This window comes from Panthera tigris, chromosome B2 (assembly GCF_018350195.1).
Source record: "Panthera tigris isolate Pti1 chromosome B2, P.tigris_Pti1_mat1.1, whole genome shotgun sequence".
NCBI classification, from domain to species: domain Eukaryota; kingdom Metazoa; phylum Chordata; class Mammalia; order Carnivora; family Felidae; genus Panthera; species Panthera tigris.
This window is the reverse complement of record NC_056664.1, coordinates 25,737,502-25,763,954: the sequence shown is the minus strand read 5'-3', so window position 1 is coordinate 25,763,954 and position 26,453 is coordinate 25,737,502. Positions and strand designations below refer to the sequence as shown.

At 41.9% G+C, this 26,453-nt stretch overlaps 1 protein-coding gene across 2 annotated transcripts; it reads left to right on the top strand.

Moving 5' to 3' along the window:
* The first annotated feature begins 130 nt into the window (after nt 1-130).
* On the top strand, nt 131-25,035 carry WRNIP1 (WRN helicase interacting protein 1). 2 transcript variants are annotated; one of them, XM_007073193.3, is made up of 7 exons: nt 134-1,333; nt 3,509-3,700; nt 4,941-5,182; nt 18,581-18,810; nt 22,811-22,966; nt 23,663-23,742; nt 24,326-25,035. In XM_007073193.3, the coding sequence occupies exons 1-7, from the start codon at nt 518-520 to the stop codon at nt 24,599-24,601; spliced, it is 1,992 nt and encodes a 663-aa protein (XP_007073255.3). In that variant the 5' UTR covers nt 134-517; the 3' UTR covers nt 24,602-25,035. The 2 variants fall into 2 exon arrangements, with proteins under 2 accessions (XP_042841798.1, XP_007073255.3); XM_042985864.1 differs by lacking the exon at nt 23,663-23,742 and having other exon boundaries at nt 131-1,333; nt 24,326-24,544.
* The last annotated feature ends 1,418 nt before the right edge of the window (nt 25,036-26,453 follow it).

The following is a 26,453-nucleotide window of genomic DNA, read 5'->3' as shown; positions in this document are numbered from 1 at the left end:
TCCGGTGTCACCGGCCTCGAAGGGCGCGGAGGGACGCCGTTATCGCCACCGCGCACTTCTGCGCACGCGCAACCCGCCACCCTCACGGCCCCTCACAAAGGTGGCTCTCGCGGCCGGCCGGAAGTGGACGCTCAGCGGTCAGGGCGGGGTACTGTGTACTACACTTCCCGAAAGGCTGCGGCAATACGATGCCAGCGGCGGCTTGGTCGAACTGCCGCGGACTACACTTCCCGACGCGCCGCGCGAGACGTTTCCAGCGGCTGCTGAGGTAAACGGCTGCGGACTACTCTTCCCGACGCGCCGCGCGAGACACCGCCGGCGGCCGGCCGAGGGCGGGCCGACGCGGGAAGCTCCGGACGTGAGGCATGAGCTGCGCCCTCCCTCGGCCCGCGCGCGTTCTGCTACCTCCCCGAGCGAGGGTCGCGCGGCGCGGGGCCTAGCGGCGGGCATCTCAAGCCCTCGGCGTGAGCAGGAGCTGCTGCGACCGCGCCGGGAGCCGGCGAGGGCGGCGGCCACCATGGAGGTGAGCGGGCCGGAAGACGACCCCTTCCTGTCGCAGCTGCACCAGGTGCAGTGTCCCGTGTGCCAGCAGATGATGCCCGCCGCGCACATCAACTCGCACCTGGACCGCTGTCTGCTGCTCAACCCCGCCGGGCACGCGGAGCCCACGGCCGGACCACACCGCGCCGGGGAGCGGGCCAAGGGGCTCTCGCCGCCCAGCGCCAAGAGGCGGCGGCTCTCCGAGAGCTCGGCTCTGAAGCAGCCGGCCACCCCGACGGCGGCCGAGAGCAGCGAGGGCGAGGGCGAGGAGGGCGACGACGGAGGCGAGACCGAGAGCCGGGAGAGCTACGACGCGCCGCCCACGCCCAGCGGCGCCCGCCTCATCCCCGACTTCCCGGTGGCCCGCTCCAGCAGTCCCGGGAGGAAGGGCTCGGGAAAGAGGCCGGCGGCAGCGGCCGCCGCGGCGGGCAGCGCATCTCCGCGGAGCTGGGACGAGGCGGAGGCGCAGGAGGAGGAAGAGGCGGTGGGCGATGGCGACGGGGACGCCGATGCGGACGGCGAGGACGACCCGGGCCACTGGGATGCCGACGCCGCCGACGCCGCTGCCTTCGGGGCCAGCGGTGGGGGCCGCCCGCACGCCCGGTCGCTGGCGGCGGAGGAGATTCGGCAGATGCTGGAGGGCAAGCCGCTGGCCGACAAGATGCGTCCCGACACGCTGCAGGACTACATCGGGCAGAGCAGAGCCGTGGGGCAGGAGACCCTGCTCCGGTCCCTCCTGGAGACAAACGAAATCCCCTCTCTTATCCTGTGGGGACCGCCCGGCTGCGGCAAGGTGAGTGCCGCCTTGACTGAAGGGTTCCGAGTATTGATCTCTACGGGGTCGGGCGTGCATCTAACGGTCAGAGAGCCCTGGCGGAGGCCGTCCCCGAAGAATCCGCCCGTCCACCCTGGATATTGAGATTGAGGCCTGAGTGCAGGGCCTCAGGTACCATCCGAGCCGGGCAGTGCCTGGCCCACAGGTGGAATCAGTGATGGGTGTAGAAAAGACACACCCCACCAGATTTGTAAGACACGTTTTCTGGTCATTTTCAAAATGAAGATGTCTGAATTCATAGGCTTACAAAAATATTTGGACTCTTAGATTTGATCTTTGTGTTCCAACGTGCGCCCCCACCCTCCCATTAATGACCCAGTTCTCAAGGAAACGACGTGTTATAAATTGCAGAACATTTGTATATTTTATTTGTAGGTATATGGGTTCAGCTTTGGGGTGGGGGGGGAATCAAAATTTGTTTTTGTTTGTTTCAGTTGTGTTTCCTTCCCCTCCCTGTAGCTGTTGGTTTAATTTAACTGATTTTTTTTTTTATCTTTGAGAATCTATTTATTTAACAAGACTAATAGAAAACTCTTTTCCTTTTGCAAATTGTCTTGACCTAGCATTTCCATAACTCTCCTCATAATGCCTTCTACTTTAGAGAAGAAACATCAATGCATTTTGATGTCCATCTTGTTAGGAACTAGCACATGTCCAGAGGAAGGCAGTTAGGATACTGGGGTCTGTAAGACATGTCATTAGAAGAATACTTAAGAAACAGTGGCAGAGTTAAGCAAGGTAGAGAAGGCTAGAAGGTGTTTAAATACTTTTTTCTATCCACAGAAAGAGAGAGGAGGATGAGCACCAGTGAGTGAAAGGCAAAATTCAGGATCAGAGTGTAAAGAGGCTCTCTTAGCTTTGTGACTCAGACTCCTTAGTTAGTATACAAGGGCTTTAATGATTTTTTCCCCAGTTTTTCTTTCCAGCTTCATCTGCATCTTAATCACACCTTCCTTTGCTCCAGTTCCTAGAATGCATCTTGCTCATTTTGTGTTTTCTTCACACTGATACTTTCCCTTTGGCCAGGAATAAATCAGGTCTATCCCAGATAATATTTTACCATGGTGGTAGATTTAGTAGTTACCCCATTTAGGAGACTGAGCAGGAGTATTATTAGTAGTTGTTCATGAACTCTGCATAAGATCATGAGCATGGCTAATCAGCTGTCGGTGAACCAGATGGCAAGAAAAACTCCCTAGGAAAATGAGTAGGGTAAACTAATAGAAGATGCCAGGCAAGAGATGTAATGGGCCGCTCAGTGTAGTGATTGGTGATCAGGCACAAGCCTAGGTTTATGTGGGAGTCTATAGGCTGGGGTTTGATAAAGAAGCAGCCACAGTATCTAATGGTACCATACAAATTTTAGAAAATAAAGTGCCACCTTTCCATTCATTCAGGACCAAATTTGTTCTTCTCTGTAAACATAGTTTTTCTTTATCCCTATTCTTACTATTATACTTTACTGCTAACAATAATAATGATGTTAATAACAGCATATGCACATAAGCACATTTATGGGGCACCTGGTTAAGTTGACAGTCACTGATCTCGCCATCATTTTCTCATGACTGCTAACATGATCCGAGTGCTATTGTTTCATCTACTTCCAAAGTAGACATTCAGAGGTGGCAACTTGCAGTGCTCTTAAATGCTTGGGAATTGTCATTGGTCTTACAGTGCAAAGGCTCACTCCTTTTCTAGGCTTCACTGATAAGTTTCCAGTTGTAGAATTGATTGATTCTGTGGTTCTGACTCACATTTCTACACCTAGTCCTTCAGCAATAATGCTTTCTTGGCTGGAAGAGGTCACAGCTGTCACTCAGGCTCTGCTAAATCAAGACAGCCACCCTTTATGGGGATTCCAAAGATCTTAGAGTCCCCAAAAACGGAATCAAACAGGGTTAGGTATAAAGGAGAAAAGGTCAGGATTGGCCTAAGTTTTAGCTACTTTCCTGTTTTATTTTTAACATTTTTTTAAATTTTTAAAATTGTGGTATGGTATTTTGGATTGTATCTTTGCTGCTGAGCATTCTTAAGAGTTCAAGTTGCTTGGTAAATAGTGCTGATGCTGCTTGTGTTAGTGCCCATGGGTGTCTGATCAGCTTTCCAAACTCTGTGTGTCATATTTTCTAGACCACTCTGGCTCACATCATAGCCAACAACAGCAAGAAACATAGCATAAGATTTGTGACATTGTCTGCAACAAATGCCAAGACAAATGATGTGCGAGATGTCATAAAACAAGCTCAAAATGAAAAGAGCTTTTTCAAAAGGAAAACCATCCTTTTTATTGATGAGATTCATCGGTTCAATAAATCTCAGCAGGTATATTAACTTCTTTCTACGTTTTGGTCATTATGAACATAAACTATGTGAGGTCACTTTGAAAAGCGTAAAAACGCAAATGATAAGGACTGTTGTTATTGTTAATTTTCTGTCTATAGAGAGGTTTAGACTATCAGTCCATCTCCTTTGAGCCTGTTTCCCCACTTCGTCTTATTGGGTTTTTTGTGGTTTTTTTGGTGACAAGAAAATGCTTTCTCTATATGATAAATGAAAGTATTAGTATGGCCCTGAGCTATACATATCAGAAAAGCAGCTTGGGATCAAGTTTATCATTTTTACAGATTTGAATCTAAATATTAGGAGTCACAGTAAGCAGTTTACCTTGATTGTAAGATCATTATTTCAACATTTTTAAACTTCTCTCCTACACAGTGTTACTTTTTCATTTTCAAAATTAAAGAGTGTTTTCTGTGACCTCAGGTTCTCAGCAGGGTAAATGTTACAAGATCTAATCATTACTATTATTTAAATGGCTTTCTGAAATAAAAGTACAAGGACAATTTATTTTTATAAACAAAGCCAAGCCATTTTTGCATTCTTTCTAAATAAGCATTAACTTTTTTTTCAAGTATACTTCTTTCTTTGATTTATTGCAGCTTTTTAATCAGAGAAAGAAATATTTTACAAAACCCTACTAAGCTTTTGTTCCTGATCTGAATCTCTTTTTAAGTGGACCCTTCAGAGTTCTGACAGGTTGTTATTGCTCTAGGTTTCATTAGACCATTGACTCATCTTAGTATTTCTTCCCTGTAAGGCAACATCCAGTGTTTATATAGTCACCAATATGTATTTACCAGCTTTGTTAGGAAGAATAACTATTATGATTGAGTACTCACAAAGGAAGAAAGTTTTAGAAATCCTAATGTTTTTGTGTTTTATTAGACTTCTACAAATAAATAGCTGCTATATTTAAGCTATCTGGCAGGATAGAAGATACTTTTCTAAGTAAAAAAAATCATTTACCTAGAAACTACATTAGAATAATACTTTGGGCTATTAGTGTACCAGCAAATGGCCAGGCTTAGACATTCATATTCTAAAAGATGTGTTTTCAGCTTAAAAAGCCTGAGTTGCACTCTCCCAACAGTGCATCCATATCCAATGAATATAAAGCTGTTCCAGAATTCAAAATTAGGAGAAGGAAAGAATAACCAACTTACATAGGATTCTGCAGGTTGTTGACTGGAATCAATTTCTTCTGTTTTCCTCCCATGATTAGGACACTTTCCTTCCTCACGTGGAATGTGGGACGATCACTCTGATTGGGGCAACCACGGAAAACCCTTCCTTCCAGGTCAATGCTGCTCTCCTAAGTCGCTGTCGGGTTATTGTTCTTGAGAAGCTTCCCGTAGAGGCAATGGTGACTATTCTAATGCGAGCAATCAACTCCCTGGGAATCCACGTCCTAGACTCCAGTCGTCCTACTGACCCTCTGAGCCACAGCAGCAATAGCAGTTCAGAGTAAGTTGACTGTGGGCAGTATCTTGGGGGCATACACCTCCCAGAGATTCCCCTGGCAGAGGGCCAGAAACGGCTGGATGGCAGTAAGGAGAGGGTGGGGACAAAGAAGAAATGTTGATCTAGTAATGAAAACAGAAGTAGAGGGAAGTGGTCAATTATACCAACAAGTGTATCTTTGCAAGCACTTCTTTTAAGATGGATTTTATAGCCCTATACAGGGTGCATCTAATTTTTCAAGCTTTAACATCTTTTTGCCTGTTGTTTTAGTTTTTGGGTATTTGCTTTGTGCTTAAGGATTTTGTTCTTTTTCTAACACTTTTTTTAAAAAGGCTTGGAAGACTATGAGAAGGCTTATTAATTATTTTCTTTCATGAAATAGACTTACAGATCTTTCGAGATTTGTATTCAGATTCCAATTTCTTTTTTCCTGCACTTCTCTTTTAGAAATACTAAATAAAAATTAATGTGTTATCAAACATTTTTAAAATTTTTTTAGAATTATTTTTGCACACTTTAAAAGTCAAACTCAATTCTATGAAAGTAAAGAAATTTTGACTGAAAATAATACATTAAAAGCTCTCTCTTCCTTTTGGCAATCTATTCCTGTATCATGAGTGCCACATGAGTTCATTAATACATAGAGTATATATGGTGTATAATCAATTAGATTACTTGGGTCAGAGGTTTTCTTTATACTCAGATATATTCTTCAGATGTCATTTATTCATGTGTCAACTGAAATAACACAGTGGAACATAATCTGGTCTGATGAGAGACTAATGCCTGCCTCTTCATGCTCTGGACCCCACAGCTGCTGGTGCCTGCCCTGAGGCCAAGTTCTGGAGCCACTCTTCTGTGAGGATTAAAGTACAAGACATAGTTTTAGATTCAGGGTTTAGGTTTCAAAAGTCTCTCCCTGTGTGTTTGGCCTCTCCCATTTGCCTCTGTCTCTTGGAGGAGGAATTATGCTGTGCCTCATGAAAGCCTTGAAACATGGCCAAGGACCCCCAGGCACAAAAGGTCACATCATTTTAGGGTGGAATTGTGATGGCATAGCCATCAAAATTATGGCTAAAAAGACATATGGAACCTGCTGGTATCAGTTAATGTACTCACATCTAGTATAGCTTTCCTTTAAACAACATTTTCACTATAAAAATACATATAACCAAGTGATAAACATGATAAGAAAGGGGGAGAAATATCGCAACATATTTCTGTGTATTTTTTTTCTGTGTGCTGATTATCGTAATATATCTACAACTTTGTATCCTGCATTTTTATTAATTTAGGGTAATTTTATTGATTTCATTCAGGTCATGATTTCATGGAATTGTTGTTCAGATACCCTCAGGCTTTTTTCTCCAATCATTGCCATGCCATAATTAGGTGAAATGAGAAGGACAGTGGAAGAACCATGGAGCTCATTTTAAAAAGGATTTTTACATCTTAACAGGATCTCTGAGTCATTTGCATGCACATTAAAATTTGAGAGGATCAAGTGAAAGAATTAAGATTTCTCTTATTATTGAAACTGGGAGCCTGATACAAAAGTGAGCCAATGATCCTTAATCTGCTAAAATTGAATTTCAGTCAGAGAAAACCTACCATGTCTAATAGGTTGTTTACTTTTTCCACTATCCCTCATTTGAAATTGATGCTAATTATTACTTATTTTCATTCACTTGTTTATTTTGTTATTCCCATCCCTCCCCTTCCTGGTGAGGGCTAAGAAGATAAGAATTTGTCCTTCTTATTCAGATTCCCAGCACAGTGTCTAGTGTATATGTGTTTAATAAATGCTTTTTCAATGAGTAAATTCTGACTTTCAATATGAGAGAAGTAGTTTGATTTTGATTTTGGAGTGTGTAGCATAAGGGTTGATTGCTCCATTCCTCAGGTATCAAGAACCTTTTTCTTTAATATTGTCTAAGCAAACAGTGAAATCAAAGTTTATTAAACTTGAATAATTGGTCTACTTGTTAGCAATTCTGACAAGAAAGTTAAGTTGGGAAATGGCATAGGCCACAGAGAGAACTCTTGTAAGTGACTTCCTAACAGAAGCACCTGACCACCCTAATTGCTGTGGAGAATTAAAAATGGATTTTATTTTCTTTCAATTTTAGGTAAAATTAAACTTTCACGTCTATTGACTGGCTTCAAATATATATACATTCTTGTGGGTGTAAGTTAAATTTGGTTACACTAATCCAGCTGGAAGGATAGGAAAGACTTTTAACCCCAAGTAATTACTTTCTCTGGGAAGCCATGAGTGCATTTGTAGTCTTATATTTTGGTGTCCTAGTTTACAGAGAAGTCTAGACTGTTTCAGGTTGTAGATGAGATGAGCTGAGCAGGTACTGGTCTGAAAATGAATCAAGCTGATGCTTACCACCATTCTTGATTTTTCTTGAGGAATTGTGAATTCTTATGTAGTATATACATTTGTACATGACATATTCCCATTAGAGTGAGATAAAGCCTTCTTTTTAAGCTTTTCCCTCTGTGTTTATTTATTTAACATAAATTGAAGGCCCTGCATATGCTAGACCTTGGCTGAGTATTGAAAAGCACATTCCTGTGCCTTTAAAAAGCTTAGTGTGTGATAAGGAAATAGAAGAGTAAATTGGCTTCCCAGGGACATATGATTGCAATATGACCAAGGAGCAGTGGGGGATAGAGAAGAGGCATCTAGAATATGTGAAATCAAATATTTCACCTGCTGGATGAGGGAGATGCTGAGTTAAAGTTCGGAGGGTAAGCAGAACTTAACTAGATGAAATGGAAAGCTCATTTTGGCAAGGGGATACAGCATGTAAAAGGCAAGGTGGTAATAAGTAGTATGATCCATTCATTATGGCTGAGTAGAAGAGTGGATGTGAGGAAGTGATGGTCAGTGAAGCCAGAGAGGGAGGCAGAGCCAGATTATGAAAGACTTGTGCTCTAAAAGTAAGGTGAGTGATGTGGAGAGCTATGGGAAACCAAAGAAAGTTTTTGAGCGAGAGAGTAAGTGACATGCTCAGCTCTGTATTTTAGGAAGAGGAGTATAGCATTGGAGAGGATGGGATGAATGGAGTCAAGTCCCATCTTCCCCACCCCTCACCAGGCAGCAGGAAGACCAGTTAGGAAGCTATTGTAGTGATGCCGAAGACAAATGACAAATGCAGGTGACTTGAACAACAAAGCCAGGATCTGCTCTGAAAAATTGCAAAATCAGGTCTGTAGGCTTGGGTGTGAGGAGGGAGGAAAAAGGAGTGTCCAAGATGACTTTGATACCTGGTGACTGGGCAAGTAGTTGTATGCTTGAAAAGAAAGATACAAGGAGATGTGGAGTTCAGTTTAGGACTTGTTCAGTTTGTGGGGCCTCTGGATGATTCAGATGGAAAGGTTTTCTAGGCAGTTAGATAAAGAAGTCAGGAGAGCAGTAGAGATGTTTGAGCCCAGAGATTTGGGAGCCACCGGCATTTCAGGGATCGTATATCCCATGTGTTTGAATAGGAGAGCTAAAGAGGGCGAGGAAATAAGGGCAGTGAGTTGAGGACTTACCAGCATTTATTTTGTGAGAGGAGACAAAGTCCAGAAAGATAAAAAAACCATAAGGATGCTTCAGCAAGGAGGGAGTACTCAACATTATGGAACCACTTAGGGTTAGGTTGGGTTGCATATAACAGGGAAAAGAATCAAATTAACTGGCATAACCAAGATAGAACTTTCCTTTTCATGTAAGAGTCTGAAGATAGACAAGCGTAAAAAATGCAGTTGCTAGTCAGCCTCATGGCATCCTCAGGGACCTGGGCCCTTATCTTTCTGCTCTACCACCTTTAGCACATGACTTCAACCTCATGCCCCAAGTTGCTCTAGCCACCATACCTGCATTCCAGGCAACGAGATGGAAGAAAGGCATCTTCCCTATACTCTCCCATGTTTACCACCTCACAGCTTTAGTGAAACATCTGCAAAATAGTACTCTGTTCAATTGTGAGTTGATTGTGAAGAGAAAGATAGAGATAAGTTGGTAAGTTATGTTGAATTATCTGTACCATGACTCTTTTGGTTTGTATGGGTAATCAGTAGTGTTCATGTATTTTGCTAAGCATTTTGGTCACATGGTACAAACAGCGAAGCACGTTATCTGTGCACTGGGTTAATTTTGGAGACCAGGAGAAAAAAAAAATCCATGGTCTATTATCCATTGAGCTTGTAATGCTGGAAATGAGGAAGTGAACTAGTGGTTAGTCACTCCAAGAACTTGCAGCTTTGAAGGATTATAGATTCCACATAATAGGACACACACATATCCAAAAACCCCCTAAAGAAGCCGTTGTTTGTGGGCCAGATAACATGCATTCATTTCTGGATATGAAGAGAGAGAAGTGAGGAGCCATGATTGCCTTGTCACTAACTAGGCAGAGTTCCAACAGTTGGTTGGAAGAGTTAACATGGCTCTGTCCTTCTGATGTGAGGGTGCTGTGGCTTAACTCAGACTGGGGCTTTTCTCTGATCACAAAGAGGAGGACCGAGACAAAACAGCTGTAGGATCATTTGGTTTGTTTTTATTAATATTATTATTAATATTATTACCTGCCTTTCAAAAATAACCTTTTCTAACACTGAATGGAAAGAAAGGTAGTGGAACACTAGAATAGGAAGTACCAATCAGGAGTTACAGGTTTAGTTAGAGTGGATTTTAATAACTCTCCTTAAAAATAATTTGATACAAAGAAAGAAAGGTACATTAGCATACATTATAAAAATTACAACAAAAATAATGGCAACCAGAAACATCAATCAGTTAACAGACCTTGTATCTGTTTCCTGTTCCTGCCATCACAAATTTTGGATATCCCCTGCCTTTTGAAAGTTCACATTACACCACTTCACATTCACAAAAGACCTACATTAATACCTATTGTCATTAATGGAAGAAATTTGAAGAGGATTTTCACTCTTACCCCAAAAAAAGGCAAAAAGCAAAAACAGCATTCAACACTTGTTTTACAGTGAATCATAGAGACAATGCCCACCTAGCAGGGAGAGTGGCACCACCAGGCCCCTTCCCCGGCAGCTACACTCCGCATCTCGGCATCCTGCCACTATAGTTTTGGATTATGTCTGTGAGCATGTGCTTTATCTCAGTCCGTTTTGTACATCTGTTGGTAAGATGTGTCCTAAGATACCAGAAAAGCCTAAGAGAGGTCACTTTTGGGGTTTGAGAACACTAAAAAATTTTCATTATAAATTAATGGTAATTGCCTCTTCAATGCCATTTTGCCTTGTGAAAGGTTTCAAGGGTGAAACCTTTTGGGTGGGGGGAAAACCTGTACCACAAACTGGGTGGCCTACAACAATATTTTTATTGTTTTATTCTCTCACAGTTATAAAGACTCTGAAATCCAGCTGTTGGCAGGCCACATTCCCTCTGAAGGCTCTAGGATAGTCTTTCCTTCTAGCTTCTGGTGGTTCCTGGCATTCCTTGGCTTGTGGCAGGATCAATCCAGTATCTGCCTCCATCTTCACATGGCAGTCTTTGTCCCTCTGCCTTCTCTCTTATTGTCTCCTGTGAGGACATTTGTGATTTAGGGCCCATACTAAATCCAGGATGATCTCATCTTGAAATCCTTAATATAGTTAAATTCACAGGTTCAGAGATTAGGATTTAGGCACAGCTTTGGAGGCCACTATTCACCTCACTATTCCCTACCAGGTATAAGCTATAGTGTAATAAGGAAAGATGTGTGCCTCCATGGGATTAAACACAAAGGGGATTTATGTCTGTGAAGTTTAGGTTCTCTCTTTTTGGAGAAAGTAGTTTTGTTTTGTCTTATTTTTAGTCTTGTTATCCTGGAAGCAGCAGAGTTGACTCTGCCTTGAAGATTTGCAATTCTAGAGAGAATGCTACTGACTAGACTAGTTAAAATGATTCTTACAAGAAAAATGGCTAATGTTTATTGAGTGTTCATGATGTTAGGCACTGCCCTAAGATTTTATGTCTTATTTAATTCTCTCTGATGTCGGTATTGTTATCTCCTTTTATTAGATGAGGAAACTGAGGCACATTGCTTGAATGCAATGGAGCCAGCTTCTGAAGGCATGTTTCTAACTACAGTCATCCTTTAAGACATAATTTGAGTTTGGTTCCAAAGCACTGCAGTTAAGCTAGTGAGATGAATTTTTGGCTCTCCATTGAGTACAAAAGTTACGTGTATACTACACTAGAGTGAGTTAAATGTGTAACAGCATTATGTCTAAAAAAACAACATACCTACCTTAATTTAAAAATAACTTTACTGCTGAAAAATGCTGTACATCATTTGAACTTTCAGCAAGTCTTAATCTTTTTGCTGGTGGAAGGTTTTCCTTGATGTTGATGGCTGATAACTGATGAGGGTGGTGGTTGCTTAAGGTGGGGTTACTGTGGCAATTTAGTAAAATAAAACAACAATGAAGTTTGTTTCATTTGCATCAATTGACTCTTGCTTTCACAGTTTCTCTGTAGCTTGTGATGTGTTTGATACCATCTTACCCACAGTAGAACTTCTGAAATTGGAGTCCATCCTCTCAAACTTGTCACTGCTTTACCAACAAAATTATCTAATATTCTAAATCTTTGTCATTTCAACAGTCTTCACAGCATCATCAGCAGGAGTAGATGCCATCTCAGGAAACTATTTTCTTTGCTCATCTGTAGGAAGCAGTTCCTCAACCATTCAAGTTTTGTCATCAGATGGCAGCAATTCAGTCACATCTTCAGGTTCTACTTCTAGTTCTCTGGCTGTTTCCACCCCATCTGCAATTCCTTCCCCCTCTGTAGTCCTGAACCCCTCAAAGTCATCTGTGAGAACTGGAATCAGCTTTTTCCAAACTCCTGCTCATGTTGATATTTTGACCTCTTCCCATGAATCACAAATGTTCTTAAGGACATGTGGAATGGTGAATCCTTTCCAGCAAGGTTTCAGTTGACTTTGCCTGATCCATCGGACGAATCACTATGGCAGTTCTAGCCTTACAAAATATTTTCTAAATAATAAGACTTAAGAAGTTGAAATGACTCCTTGATCCATTAGTCACAGAGTGGGTGTCGTGTTAATGGGCATGAAAACAACATTCTTCTCCTTGTACATCTCCATCAGAGCTTTAGGATGACTAGGTACAGTGTCAACGAGCAAGAATATTTTGAAAGGAACCCATTTTTTCTGAGCAGTATGTCTCCACAGTGAGCTTAAAATATTCAGTAAGCCATGTTGTCAGTAGATGTGCTGTCATCTAGGCTTTGTTGTTCCGTGTATAAAGCACAAGCAGACTAGATTTAGTATAATTCTTAAGGGCCTAGGATTTTCAGAATAATAAATGAACATTGGCTTCAACTTCAAGTCAGCAGCAGCATTAGCCCCAACCAGGAGAGTCATACTGTCCTTTTAGGCTTTGAAGGCAGGCTTTGGCTTCTCCTCTCTAGCTATGAAAGTCCCTAGATGGCATCTTCTAATAGAAGACTGTTTTGTCTACATTGAAAATCTGTTATTTAGTGCAGCCACCTTCATTAGTTAGATCTTTTGGATAACTTGCTACAGTTTTTACATCAGCACTTGTTACTTCACCCTGAACTTAATGAAGATGGCTTCTTGCCTTAAACCTCATGAATCAACCTCCACTAGCTTCAGACTTTTCTCCTGCAACTTCCTTACCGCTCTTAGCTGTCACAGAACTGAAGAGAGGGTCTGGCTCTGTTAATTTCCTTCAAGAACTTCTCCTTTGAGTTGATAATTTGGCTAACTCTTTAGGGTAAGAGGCCTAGCTTTTGGCCTGTCTTGGCTTTCAACATGCCTTCCTCACTAAGCTCAATCATTTCTGGTTTTTAAAGTGAGAGACATGCAACTCTTCCTTTCAGCTGAACACTGAGAGGCTACTATAGGGTTATTAATTGACCTGATTTCAGTATTGTTGTGTCTCAGGGAATAGGGCATCCTGAGGACGAGAGATACAGGAATGGCCGGTAGGTGGAGCAGTCAGAATTCAAATATTTATCAGCCAATAAATTCTCTGTCTTATGTGGGTGTGGTTTGTGGCACCCCAAAACAATTATAGAGTAGTAACATCAGAGATCACTAAACTTACAGATAACAAATAATAATGAAATAGTTTGAAATATTGCAAGGATTATCAAAATCTGACCTAGAGACATGAAGTGAGCAATTGCTATTGGAAAATGACACCAATAGATTTACTCCATGTAGGCTGGCCACAGACCTTCCAATTTGTTTAAAAAAAAAAAAAGCGTGGGGCTCCTGGGTGGCTCAGTCGGTTAAGCGTCCGACTTCAGCTCAGGTCACGATCTCGCGGTCCGTGAGTTCCAGCCCTGCGTCGGGCTCTGGGCTGATGGCTCGGAGCCTGGAGCCTGCTTCCGATTCTGTGTCTCCCTCTCTCTCTGCCCCTCCCCCGTTCATGCTCTGTCTCTCTCTGTCTCAAAAATACATAAATGTTAAAAAAAAAAAAAAAAAAAAAAGTGTGGAGTCTGTGAAGTGCAATCAGAAGCACTGTAAGGGTGATGTGCCTGTACTCAGTTTAGAAGGGATCTAGGAGCAAGTGAAGCGAGTTACTTTCACTTAGTACCAGGTTAAAATGCTACTGGTGAGGGACACCTGGGTGACTCAGTCAGTTAAGCGTTTGACTTCGGCTCAGGTATGATCTCTTGGTTCGTGAGTTCGAGCCCCGCATCGGTCTCTGTGCTGACAGCTCAGAGCCTGGAGCCTGCTTCAGATTCTCTCTCTCTCTCTCTCTCTCTCTCTCTCTCTCTCTCTTTCTCTCTTTCTGCCCCTCCTCTGCTCGTGCTCTCTCTCAAGAATAAACATTAAAAACAATTTTTTTAATGCTACTGGTGAGTATTAACATTCTAATCTTTCTCTGTGTTCCTTTGTATGAGAACAACACTTTTAATTTGTAAAGGATTAGGAAAAAAAGATTCTCATCTATAACTTAGCAGTAGTGCCCTTTTTTTTTTTTTAATTTTTTCTTGTTTGTTTATTTTTGAGAGGAAGAGAGCACAGGCTGAGCTGTCAGCACAGACCCTGACGTGGGGCTTGAACTCATGAGCCATGACATTACGACCTGAACCAAAGTCGGATGTTTACCCGACTGAGCCACCCAGGCACCCCAGCAGTAGTGCCTTTTAACCAGATCTATACACCACATTTATCAGGAATACATTTTGAAAATATAATTGACCCCTGAACAACATGAGTTGGAACTACATGGGTCCACTTATACACAGATTTCTTACAGTAGAGTACTGTAAATGGATTTTCTAAATAATCTTTCTCTAGCTTTATTGTAAGAATACAGTATGTAATACGGATGACATAAAATATGTGTTAATTGACTTTTTGTTATTGGTAAGGCTTCTGTCAACAGTAAACTATAGGTAGTTATGTTTTGGGAGAGTGCAAAGTTTTATGCAAATGTTTTTTGTGTTGGGGGTCATTTCCCCCTAACCCCCACATTGTTGAAGGATCAGCTGTTCCTGTGCCCCAGGGACGGGGGGGGGGGGGGGGGGGGGGGGGGGGGGGGGGGGGGGGGGGGGGGGTCTGTCCCTGGAGATTTTAGAATCACTAAATCTGTGGTTAGATACATACATCTGTATTTTAGGATAGTTCTCTGTAATCTGATGGACATCCCTGCTTGAGGACCACTGTTAGGCAATTGTTACCCTGACCATGGAATGTTCCCTTTTCTTTAGTGAAAGATTCACAGAGTATTGTTTTATAACTTAGGGAGAGAGTTTAACTGAGCCATACATATTTTTTTTTGTTCTGCCATGAAGTAACAGGTACATTTTCACTTATTTCACTCCTCCTCCAACTTAAACATCCCACCATCTAAAAAGAATTCTCCAAATCTCAGTATCAACCACCAGAAAAACAGTGTACAGAAAGATTCAGGCCCTTGGAGAAAAAAGGAAAGGAGGAAGTTTTCTTTGCAGCTTGCTTCCCATTCCTGCTAAGACCAAAGTATTTTTCTTCATTTAGAGAAATGAGGCTAAGTCTTTTATTTCTACATCTGTAAACTGGAAATCTCTTTTCCAATGCACTTATTTTAACCATTTTTTAAATTATGGAACAGTGTTTTACAATGTAATTTATTATCTGTTTCTTAGGAGGATAATGTGAAAGTTCAGACACTCTATCCCCAAAGTAGATTTTGCCTTATTTAATTCCGTTCTAACTTGGAAAGTTACTTCCAAATGGAAAACATTTTATAGGTTTATGCTTAAATTTTAAAATAACATCTTTGGACTAGGAGCACTCTTTCAAGATAATTTGTACAATAGTTACTATCTGCTAAGGAGTTTTGCAAATCTCAATATAAATATTCCTTATTTCATTGTTCTTGGCATGAGCACTCTCATGTGTTCCCTCTTCTAAGATCACAAGATATTTTAACACATTTTATTACTCTTCAGAACCAAGGTAGTGTAAATTGGGGTTCAAGATATATTGGAGGATAGATAGAACTTTTTGAACATCTGTACAGTGTTCTTAATAGCAAATTTCCATTAGGTAATTTGCTTGTGTGACCATTGTGAGTGCCTTCAGCAGTCACCTTTTATTACTTGAACAGAGTTGCTGACAGATTCATTTGTGTTTAAAAATACTCATCATTTTGGACAGGGGTGAAATTTGGAATGTGGAACATACCAAGGGGGAGAAAGAATGGAGCAGTGGGAGCCTGGGTGAAAGCTCTCAACTCTGGTTTTACTGTAGTAGCTCTCTCACTCCCTGTGATGCCAAATGTGATTTAAAAGGATACCAATAGAATAACTCGGACTTTAATTAAGAGTTTAAAAATTAAAGGAAGGCTCCTATTTTCTAACCACATAAAATACCCATTTAAAGGCCCATTTACATTATGCTGTTTATATATCTATGGAGCAGTTTGCTAGTTGGCTTCTTTCATAATTAATAAGGCCTGCTTGCTGACTGTATGAGGACCAATGGAAATGGGGCAGGATAGTCAATGCTGGGGTATATAAGGACACCCATCTTTTTTCTGTCCCCAAAGCACTTCATGCCACTAAATATATGTAGTGGGCAAATTCATAGCAAGAGGATATGTACCAAAATACTAATATTAAGGTAGTACAGCAGTAGATAACTTTCATTCCTTTCTCTCTCTCTTTTTCAAGTTTTATGTACTGTACATTTTGTAAAAAAAAAAAAAATACTCAGAGTTCTGAATAGCTTGTTTTTCAAAATATTATATAATTGTTAAAGATGCAAACTATAGTATGATCTCAGTTTTGTTTTAAAATTTAGATATAAAGTTGATGGTTGCATGGGTAGATGGATCATAAAGGAAATTCAGCATAATACCTAGTAGCTATTATCTCTAGGTGGCGCAGAAAAGGGTTTTGTTGTTGTTTTAATGTTTTTTCATATGTTACAATTTTTAAAAAATAAACATCTCACTTTGAGATTGTGGGAAGAAATTGAAATTAGTCCATTCATTGTGCAGATATTGAATGTCTATTCTCCATCAAGCACTAGGGATGTAAGAAAAGAATAAAACATAATTCCTGTCCTTGAGGCCTCAACATTTAGTGGAGATAAATGACAAATGGGATCAACAAATGGCCCAACTCCATTGGACTGATGGTTCAGTCAGTTAGGATTGATTAGGGCTCCTGCTTTATTCTTTTTCCTTCCTGTAAATGATCTTGTGGGCTCTTTGTTGCTAGGAAGCTTTCCAAAGAGGTAGAAGGCTTTGCTTTTGTTAGTTCTGAGGCTGAAATTAGATGTTCAGGCAATTTTGTTGCCTCTACCCCCTCCCCCCAATATGCACACATGTGTGCGCACACACAAAGACAATGTGCTGTAACCAGGCCCCAGGAGTGCCCTTCCCTTTAGGGTACATCGGATGCTACCACACTCACTCTGATTGTTAGTCCCTCCTAACACATTTTCTTTAGTATGTGTTGTCTGTCGTCTTCTTCCAGATCATCTAGAATCTGCTAAACAGTGTATGTTTGAGAAATGCTTCCTTGGCTTTACAGAGTGCCAGTGATGTGGGCCTCGTGTATTTTTTGAGTATCTGTCTGGTCAGGAAGGGAGGAGGTTGGATTTCTAAACTGTAACCATGACTCTGGGGCCCAGGCAGCTAGCTGTCAGGAGTCTGATGAGAGAGTCATTTCATTATCAAGCTAAAACAAAACAGGTGCCTTATGTGTGGTGAGAGATGAGAAAGTGGAAGTCTTGGCTTTGATAAAGATGGGATGAGATGAGGCAGTCTTTAAGATGTTAGAAACATCTTTTAGTGAATGAAATGCAACTTGGTGTTATTCAAGCTATTCACCAAAGTGAAGTAGTAGGTGATGGGTGTATGATAAGGAATTATGCATGGGCCTTCATAGACAAGCTGGGTCCCCTTTCATGGACTGAACCCCCCTCCCCACCATCCCTCCTTGACCCAGCCCAGTAGGTGCCTGTGCATGGTTTTCCAAGTAGCTGATTTGGACAGTCCTAATCAGCTTATTAATTACTAGAGACATTTTCAGCTGAAAGTTGGCAGTGACATGGGGGAGCTGTAACTTTGAAAAATTATTTTTTGTTTTGCAAATGTGCAGCTAACAGCTATCCAAGAATTAGGACCCTTCTAGGTAACTAAATATGTGAGATATTTTGTCTAACTAGAAATAGAAAAGTTTACTGAATTAGACTTGACAATAAATCCTAATTAGACCTGTATGCAGGTCCACATTTAGAAATGTGATGGTAGGTGCCTGACCTAAGGTCTTACAGCCAAGTTCTGTCAGAGTCTTCTGTTAGATGCCCAGGCTAGTGACCTCTCTGCTACTCTGTGTAGGCTTTATGTAATTAATACCTAACCTCTTGGAAGCACGCCCCAGGCCAAAATCCCAGAGGCCTGCTTCTAGTGCCTTTGTCCAAAGTAGCTGGGAACCTGATGTGTTTGTAAAATGAGGGAATTGAACTGCATGATTTGATGCTGGCCCTGCCCTGTTTGGAAAGTGATCTGAGCACACCTGTCTTGTCAGGTTGGGGACTGTGTTTGAAGTATGTTTTCTGTACACTATAGTGAAGTCCTAGTGTTCCTGTGTTTTTCACTTTTCTGTAGGATAGAACCAGAGAGACCACATATCTTTCCATGTCTCCATCATACATGGCTTATATGTGTGTGCTTACACAGTAAAATAATCGTGACTCAAGGTCAGTTCTCCGTCTAGGTAATGCTTAACATTGTTGACAACATGAGTTAGGGAGAGAGGGCAGAAGCCTTGAATCTAAGGTAGCTTTTTAGTGACCTTGCTAAGACACAGCAGTTCTGTAAGAAGTACTACAGAATAAGTGCAGAACATGAAAGTGGTAGTAACTAACCATGCTTGTGTTGCAGGCCGTCCGTGTTCATAGAGGATAAAGCAGTAGACACTCTGGCTTATCTTAGCGATGGGGACGCCCGAGCTGGATTGAATGGACTGCAGCTGGCAGTGCTGGCCAGGTTAAGCTCTAGGAAGATGTTTTGTAAGAAGAGTGGGCAAACCTATTCTCCTAGTAGAGTTCTGATCACTGAAAATGATGTGAAGGAAGGCCTCCAGCAATCTCATATTTTATATGACCGAGCAGGTAAGTAACCGAAATGTGAAAAGAGGGAAACTTTAATGAAATAAGTTGTGTCCATATACTCACATCCCAGGCTTCTGACTTTCAGCTGAGTTCAAAACATGAACTTGATTCTCAGTTGGATCTCCATATTGGTAATTGAATTAAACCTCCAACTCAGAGCCTGATTTCAAAGACCTAGCTTCCTGACCTTTCTTGTGAGAGGCACAGAACAGAAGCTGTCCTGATAAGAATTGAGAGCTTTCATGTTTGAAATTGCAGGCTTCAAACTTTCCTTATAAGGTAGGTTGGTATTTTTCCATTACTCTCTGGTATAGTGCCTTTTAGAATACCAAGTATTTTTGAAAGCCCCTACATTCACAGTTGATAGTAATTTTTGTGATCATTTATAATGGCAGTAAATAACAAGAGGACTTTTGCAATAAGTGACTTATTTCTATTAGTTTAATGAGAATTAAAATGGTTAATTTCTAGAGTCTCAACTAAAAATGAAGTTAAATGGATCTTGATGTGATGCTTTTAGTTTAATAGCTTTTTTAAAATACTAATTTTGCTGTGTACACTTTTCTGTTTTTATAGCACTGCATTTACAGTTACCAGATTTGAAAAAAATATTAAATGTCATAAGCACAGCACAGTCATATCTTTTGGTAAAAGAGATGGATGGTGAAGATAGCATACGGTAGATTAGGCTGGACTCTGGGGCTTGTGTATTTGTGTGATTCTGGATAGAATCATATTGTAATAACTGGAATAATTTCCATACCTTTAAAAGCTATGCCAGAAAAAGAAGCTGAGAATTGAACATTCCAGATATCATGTAGGCAGTAGTACCTTGTCTACAATATTTCCAAATGCTTTTTGATGATGGAGAATACTTCTTACTGGTTAGAGAAGGGAGGTGGAAGAGCTTAAATGACTTTTGGTTCCAGGCACTGCCTCCTGTTGAGTTGAACAGAAAACTGTGTGACTTTGGGGAAATGACAGAAGCTCTTCAGCCTTAGTGTGCCTCAAGTGATTGGGGGTGGGGATGGGGGGTGCTAATAAGCACTATGGACATATTAGTAAGGACTCCTTAGAGGCATTTAACAAATAACCCTACTTTCTGATGTGAACGTGCCTCTTGGCAGGACCTCTCCTAGCAGAGCTCAGAGATCCCAGGTGGCCAGCTATCTGTGCTCCTGAATGTCATATGAATGCTTAGAAAACCTGAAAGGTAAAGCATTCTAGTCTTGGAGCTTTGCTTTACTTTTGACCAAATACAAGAATTGGGGACACGAACAAAAGTTTAAATTTTAAGAGGCAAAAATATTCCCACGTACTGGACTCTCCATTGTTGGTGTTCCAACAACAGGAGTTCTCTCCCTGCTTGTACATGTCCTAAAGGAGATTCTTCATTTTGACTGGATGGATTGGAACTATTTTTTCACATTTTATCAGACTGTCATTTAAAAACCAAAAAGCTACCATTTAACATAACATTAACTAGCATTGAATATTTAAGTATCTTGTACATATTGTCTTTTTTTTTTAATTCTCACAATTACCATAGGAGGTAGTTATTATAGCCCCCATTTTACAGATAACAAAGCTTGCCTTAGTTCACAAAACAAGCGGTAAAACTCATTCTTAACTCCAGGTGCCAGACTGGTTCCTAGGACTGTGTCCTTCCCCACTCCAGCCCCACCCTGAGGTCACCAGTTTCCCACTAGAGTACACTCACACAGTAACACACACTCACGTGAGTACACTCACACCCATACACACACAGTGGATGTCAGACATGTCATAGGGTTTCTACTTCTTAGGGCTCATATTCCATTCAGGGGAGCCATGCACAATGGGGACCACTTTCTCTGTGGCTCTTGTGCTGCCCCAGGAAGGACTGGGGACAGTAGGAGGCTGCCTGGGGTCGGGCCTTGAGAAACCACACATTCTACAAGTCAATCCTTAATGTGACCATCCCTCCCCTCCCCCCACCTCCAGCATACTCCACTGTAGCGTAACAGCACAACCATGGATCTGTAGACGCTCATACAGTTCATATCCTAGAGAATTGTTCTCTTCCAAGCTGTGTTCCATAAATAGGGATGATCGAAGCATTGCCCTGGAAACCTGCTAGCTTATACTCTTGGGCCTTTTTATAACTCTGGTGAGACAAAAATCCCCACCCCCACGATTTTAATTATTTCTTTTAATGTCATCTAGTGTATAGCTACTCACATGTAGGATCCAGTAACTAGCTCAGATATTTCTGCATCAGAGTAAAGAAATTTCCAAATGAGAACAAATTCTCTGCCTTGCATTAAGGTCAGGATTCTACATAAATAACTTGAAATTTTAGGTTAAAAAGTGGTATATGATAAAAGCAAAAATGAAAGCTAGCCTAGAGCGGTATCTAATGCTTACATGTTTCTGGAGTGCTTACTGCATACCAGGCATACATTAAGACTCAATCCTATGAACCACGTAATCTTCTAATCCCCACATTACAACTGAGAAGCCTGAGGTGTAGAGAGGATCAGTAACTTGCCCGTGGTCATGGCTAGTAAGTATGGCACTCAAACCCAGGCTGCCTGACTTTAGAGCTCATGCTCTTAACCGTATTTACCTTTCAGCGTTGACCTGCAGTAAAGGCATGAGAAAGTGAGTAATGTTTGTGTCAGGGAGATTCATTGCCGTGTTCTCATTTACATTTGACAGAAAGTGAAGCAGAAGTGGCTTCTTTCATCTCCCGTATATCCATGAAACGGTCAGGTCTATGAATGAGGGGTGTGCCAGAACCTTGTGGAGTTCACCCAGAACATTCTCACAGCCAGTCTCCGTGACATTGTGACTTAGCTGAGGAAGCCGTGAGCTAGAGGGCAACTCTGCTTGTCCACAGAAATCTGGTGGCTGAGCTGAAACCATTTATCTGCCTTCTTCCTGAACAGGAGGTGCTCAGGTCCCTGCAGTTAGCCTCTTGGGTCTTTCCTCCTTGACAGGCCAGCATCTTGTCCCATGAAAGCCATAAAGGCCAAGTATTGTCTTACCAGCATGGTCAGATGCTGGGACTTGTTCCCCGGGCTCAAATGCTATGCAGAGCAGGTCATGATCTCACTGTCCACATTGGTGCTTGCTTGGAAGGGCTAATACTAATAAGAATAACCCCCCAGCTCTCTCTCAAGAAGAGGCTGCCCTCTCCTCGAACATAAGAAAGAGATGATGGTCAGAAAATCGTGAAATGTGTGCAAATACAAATATTTAGATAAAATTTTCTCTTCTTAAATATGTTTTTTAAAACCACATTTCACTGATTTGTTTACATGTGAATCCTGGGTGAAAAGTGGGAGGAGACCAAGTGGTGAGGGCAAGGGACTACAGTGCTTTCCCGGTGAGAGCTGTCATTCCATGTGTCTGCCCTTCTGGGATCCTACCACATGGGTGTCCCAAACCAGATTTAAATGACCACAGCCTTCAGATACCAGAAAGGCAGCTGAAAAGGACACTGAGGGACAAAAGGACTGTAACAGCTGTCCTTGCCACTTGACTCTCCATCCTAATGGCTACAACCAGACCCAGGGTCAGTTTTCCTCAAAATGACAGGGGGGCACATGGTAGAAATGGAACATCAGAATCCCTCTCCTTCCTCGCTTGGCTGTGGCAGTCCAGTGGGGCCCCGGAGAACCACCTCTCCTCGCCTGGTCTGTACTCCCTCGCCGCATGGACAGCACAGGTTCTAAGGCAGCCTCCTTCTCTGAGTGGACCAGGTTACCAGACAGCCCCACGGGCCGTACGGGAACTGCATGGGTCTGCTCCATGCCCATGGCATTGCACCCTCCCGCCAAGCAGCTTGAGGATGGCTGTCAGATCTCACTCTCCCCAGGCTTTCCTGGGTCCCTTATCCAGGCTTCCTTAAAATCAACCCAGTGAAGCAAACCTATGGCTCAGATGACCCTCCTGTGAGCTTTGTGTGTTCCCACTTCTGGCCCACAGTTGAGCAAGTACTTTTTGTGGTGTCTAGGAGAAGAGCATTACAACTGCATCTCTGCACTTCATAAATCAATGAGGGGCTCAGACCAGAGTGCCTCCCTCTACTGGCTCGCACGCATGCTTGAAGGAGGAGAGGATCCGCTGTATGTGGCAAGGAGGCTTGTGAGGTTTGCCAGTGAGGACATAGGTGAGTGTTCTGGGAAGGACCCAGACCCTGGTGTTCACAAAGGATGGGGTTGCATGGTGTTGGGGGCAGGAATGCTGCTGCTTTTTGGCCTAAGAATTTCTTGGTATGATGTGGACAGGTAAGGAGAAGATAAGACAAGTGTGAACTCACGGGTTTATTTCTTGGCATTGAGTGTGTACTTTTGAGTATCTATGTTCCTAAAGTCATCACTGTTTCCTCTTCAGTAGTGATTTTCCTAACATGAGTATTGAAATGAAATATTTTAAATGCTTTGCAGTCACGTGTTCAGGTTTTCAGTGGACACCTCCTGAAACAGAAATGGAAGGTTCTAGACACTAAAGAAAAAGATTAGAAAAGCTTTACTTTTCTTTGATGTTAGTAGATGTTTTGGTTTTCATGTGTGTGTCCTTGTGACTGTGTCTGCATGGCCTTTGCTCCTCATGTTTGTTGTATATACGCCCTTTTCCTACTAGATGTAGTTTTTATCCATGAGGAAACACTTTACCACTCAGTAAATATTTCTTGAATAAGCTAATGAGATCAGAGAAAAGTCTGTCCATTTTGCTAAATGGGATTTTTTGGTCAACAAAGTCCACAGGCAGTGGTGGTCTCTAGTCGCAGCAGCTCGCTGACTGGCCTGGGTGGGAGTGTGCACTGTGACTTAAACTTTCCTCTGTCTTTCTGTGTGTGTGACAGGTCTGGCAGACCCATCTGCGTTAACACAAGCAGTTGCTGCCTACCAAGGCTGTCATTTTATAGGCATGCCCGAATGTGAGGTAAAGTCATCAGCCAGTTCTTTGTAAATCAGTTCCTTTCTCTTGTGCTGTGTCCCTTTGTGGATTTGAACATCCATTCTACCATCACCTTTAATGTGTGAGCCCACTGAGGAAGCTGCTTGGCTTTTTAACTCTCATTTTAGAAGCTTAGACACTAGAGAGAGAGGAGACCTTAGGTGTCAACAGCAGAAACTTTTTAGTAGTCCTGGTTTCGGAGGAGGTGCTCAGGCTTTCCTGGGGGCAGAAGTGTTGAAACAGCTGAACAGGAAGTTTCTGTAAGTTCACCCACAAACAGAGCAGCTTCATATTTATCTGTTTTCTACGTTGGGGTTTTAACAACAAAAAAATCATTTAGTAAAAAGTTCTGTTTAACAAAAAAAAGGATATCATTGGTCTAGTTCACCTCGCGCCTCCTGTAGGAATTTCTTCTTCCCATCACAGGTGGTTATCTGGGCTGTAGGCAGAAAAGGGGGTAATGAAAGCATGGTGGGAATCTTTTCAGAGTTAACCAGAGAGGTCATAAAATATTCCACAAGACAAACTTTCTGGCACCTTCATTATAAATGTTCCCTTCTTGCCGTAGGTGCTTCTGGCCCAGTGTGTAGTCTATTTTGCCAGAGCCCCAAAGTCCATTGAGGTGTACAGCGCGTACAACAACGTCAAAGCCTGCCTGCGAAACCACCAGGGGCCTCTGCCCCCCGTCCCGCTGCACCTGAGGAACGCGCCCACCAGGCTGATGAAGGATTTGGGCTACGGCAAGGGCTACAAGTACAACCCCATGTACAGTGAGCCTGTGGATCAAGAGTACCTGCCAGAAGAATTGAGAGGAGTCGATTTCTTTAAGCAGAGGCGATGCTGACTCTTGTAGGCTTTGATGGCAGAAGGATGTGTCTGTTTTTTAGGGAGAGAAAGAGTAACTGGATTGTGAAGTTGGTTGCCTGGTGGAAGTTCAGAGAGACCAACATTTTGTGCCAGAAATGTCAGAGTTCTTAGGTGGAGGCACATGTATTTCAACTAAATGTGTAACATTGAAATTGTGTTCATTTGCACTCTGTGCAATGGTTATGCTTATGAAAATATCTGGCAGCTTTGTGCAATGAATTAATGTTATAAGGAATTATCTATTTTGTCATAGTATTTAAGTCATAATGTCATTTCAGAATTCAGTTCTGTAGGATTTTTTTCCTTTAAAAGATGTATATTCAGGGTAGTTTGAATTGGTAAAAAAAAAATGTAATTGTGATTTAATACTGCATAGTGTTTTGGGTATTTTTTTTATATGCAAAGGTCTTATGAGCCAATAAAACTATTTCAAAGTACTCTTCAATTCTTTCATGTCTTTGCCACCTGGGATCCTAGCTACCAACATCGGTTACCATCACACTTTGGTAGGTAAATACTGTGAAAGAAAAATTCCCAGAGGTGAGAGTTTGGAAAGCTTAGTGAGAAATCAGTGTATCTTTTTGAAAATCAATTTTAATTTTTAAAGGAATACATAGAATTTTAAATGGCTTATAAAAGAATCCAGTAGTCTGTTCATGCCTCCAGTTTCTTCTTGCAGCTCCATGTTTATAAATGATACATTCCTGTTTTACTTTTGTGTTTCCTAAACTTAAATTTACCACACACACACACAGCTTAGTTGCCTTTGTACCTACTGCTAATTCTTTCCAAACTACTTCATAGCCATCCACAAGGATGAGCCCATCAATCAGTTTGTCAGTTCTGTTTACCCCCTTGGTGTGATCCCTCCAGGGCAATGCCACTGCTCTCTGGAATGCTGCACAGCTCATGTCCTCGGACTTCCTCTGCCTTTCTCCTAAATGAGAATTCCTGTTTTCTCCATAGTATTCCCTACCTTCTTGGTTTGTTCCATCATTTCTGCACAACACATCCTTTGCTAGTTTTACCAGGCTACAGAGATCGTGAGATTGCATTGTGCGAAATCCCTCAGACTGGACTGGTTGTGCTTTAGTGCACATTTGTCATCCCAGAATCTCCCTTTCTTGTGACCCTGAACATCTTTGTGCATGCCTCACATGTTCTGGTTTGCAGGATTCTATGCTTTCCTTTTTCTGCTTAGGTGATCCACATGCTTTAGTCGCTTTATGGAGCAAGGATGCATAGGAGGCAAATTATCCTTAGATCTTAAGAGTCTGAAAATGCTCTTATTCCACCTTCAGACTTGTCTAACAGTTGGGGAATAAATTTTAGGCTGGGAATTGTCCATTGTCTTGCTCTTTACCATGTTACGATCGAGAAATTTGAAAACATTCTGATTTATGTCCTCAGCAAGTGGACAGAATCTTTTCTCTTTATTCCTAGTGTTTGGAAAGTTAGCAGTGGTTTTACTGGGTGTTTGGTGGACACTTTCAATCTGGAAACTCATTTTGAGTTCAGTTCTGGGAAAGTTCATTTAATAAATATTGAGTGCCCCATGCTAAGCACTCTTTTTGGGAACACATTAGTGAAGAAAGTCAAAATTCCATGTTCATCAAAATATGAAAAATGGCATTGTAAAATGTCACAATGATAAGGGCTATGGAGAAAATAGGGAACAGGTGGGAATAGGTGCTCATGGTTTTATTTGGAGTAGCCAAGGTAGACCTCATCAAGAAGGAAATGTTTGAGTCAAAAATGAGAGGAAGTGAGGGGCATCTGGGTGGCTCAGGTAAGTGTCTGACTTTAGCTCAGGTCGTGATCTCATGGGT

What these genes read in the sequence shown, in the direction of transcription:
- WRNIP1 (XM_007073193.3), top strand. Translation starts at nt 518, where the DNA reads ATGGAGGTGAGCGGGCCGGAAGACGACCCCTTCCTGTCGCAGCTGCAC. An exon ending in GACCGCCCGGCTGCGGCAAG is followed by an intron (nt 1,334 to 3,508) that starts GTGAGTGCCGCC and finishes CATATTTTCTAG; the next exon opens with ACCACTCTGGCTCACATCAT. An exon ending in TAGGCATGCCCGAATGTGAG is followed by an intron (nt 23,743 to 24,325) that starts GTAAAGTCATCA and finishes TTCTTGCCGTAG; the next exon opens with GTGCTTCTGGCCCAGTGTGT.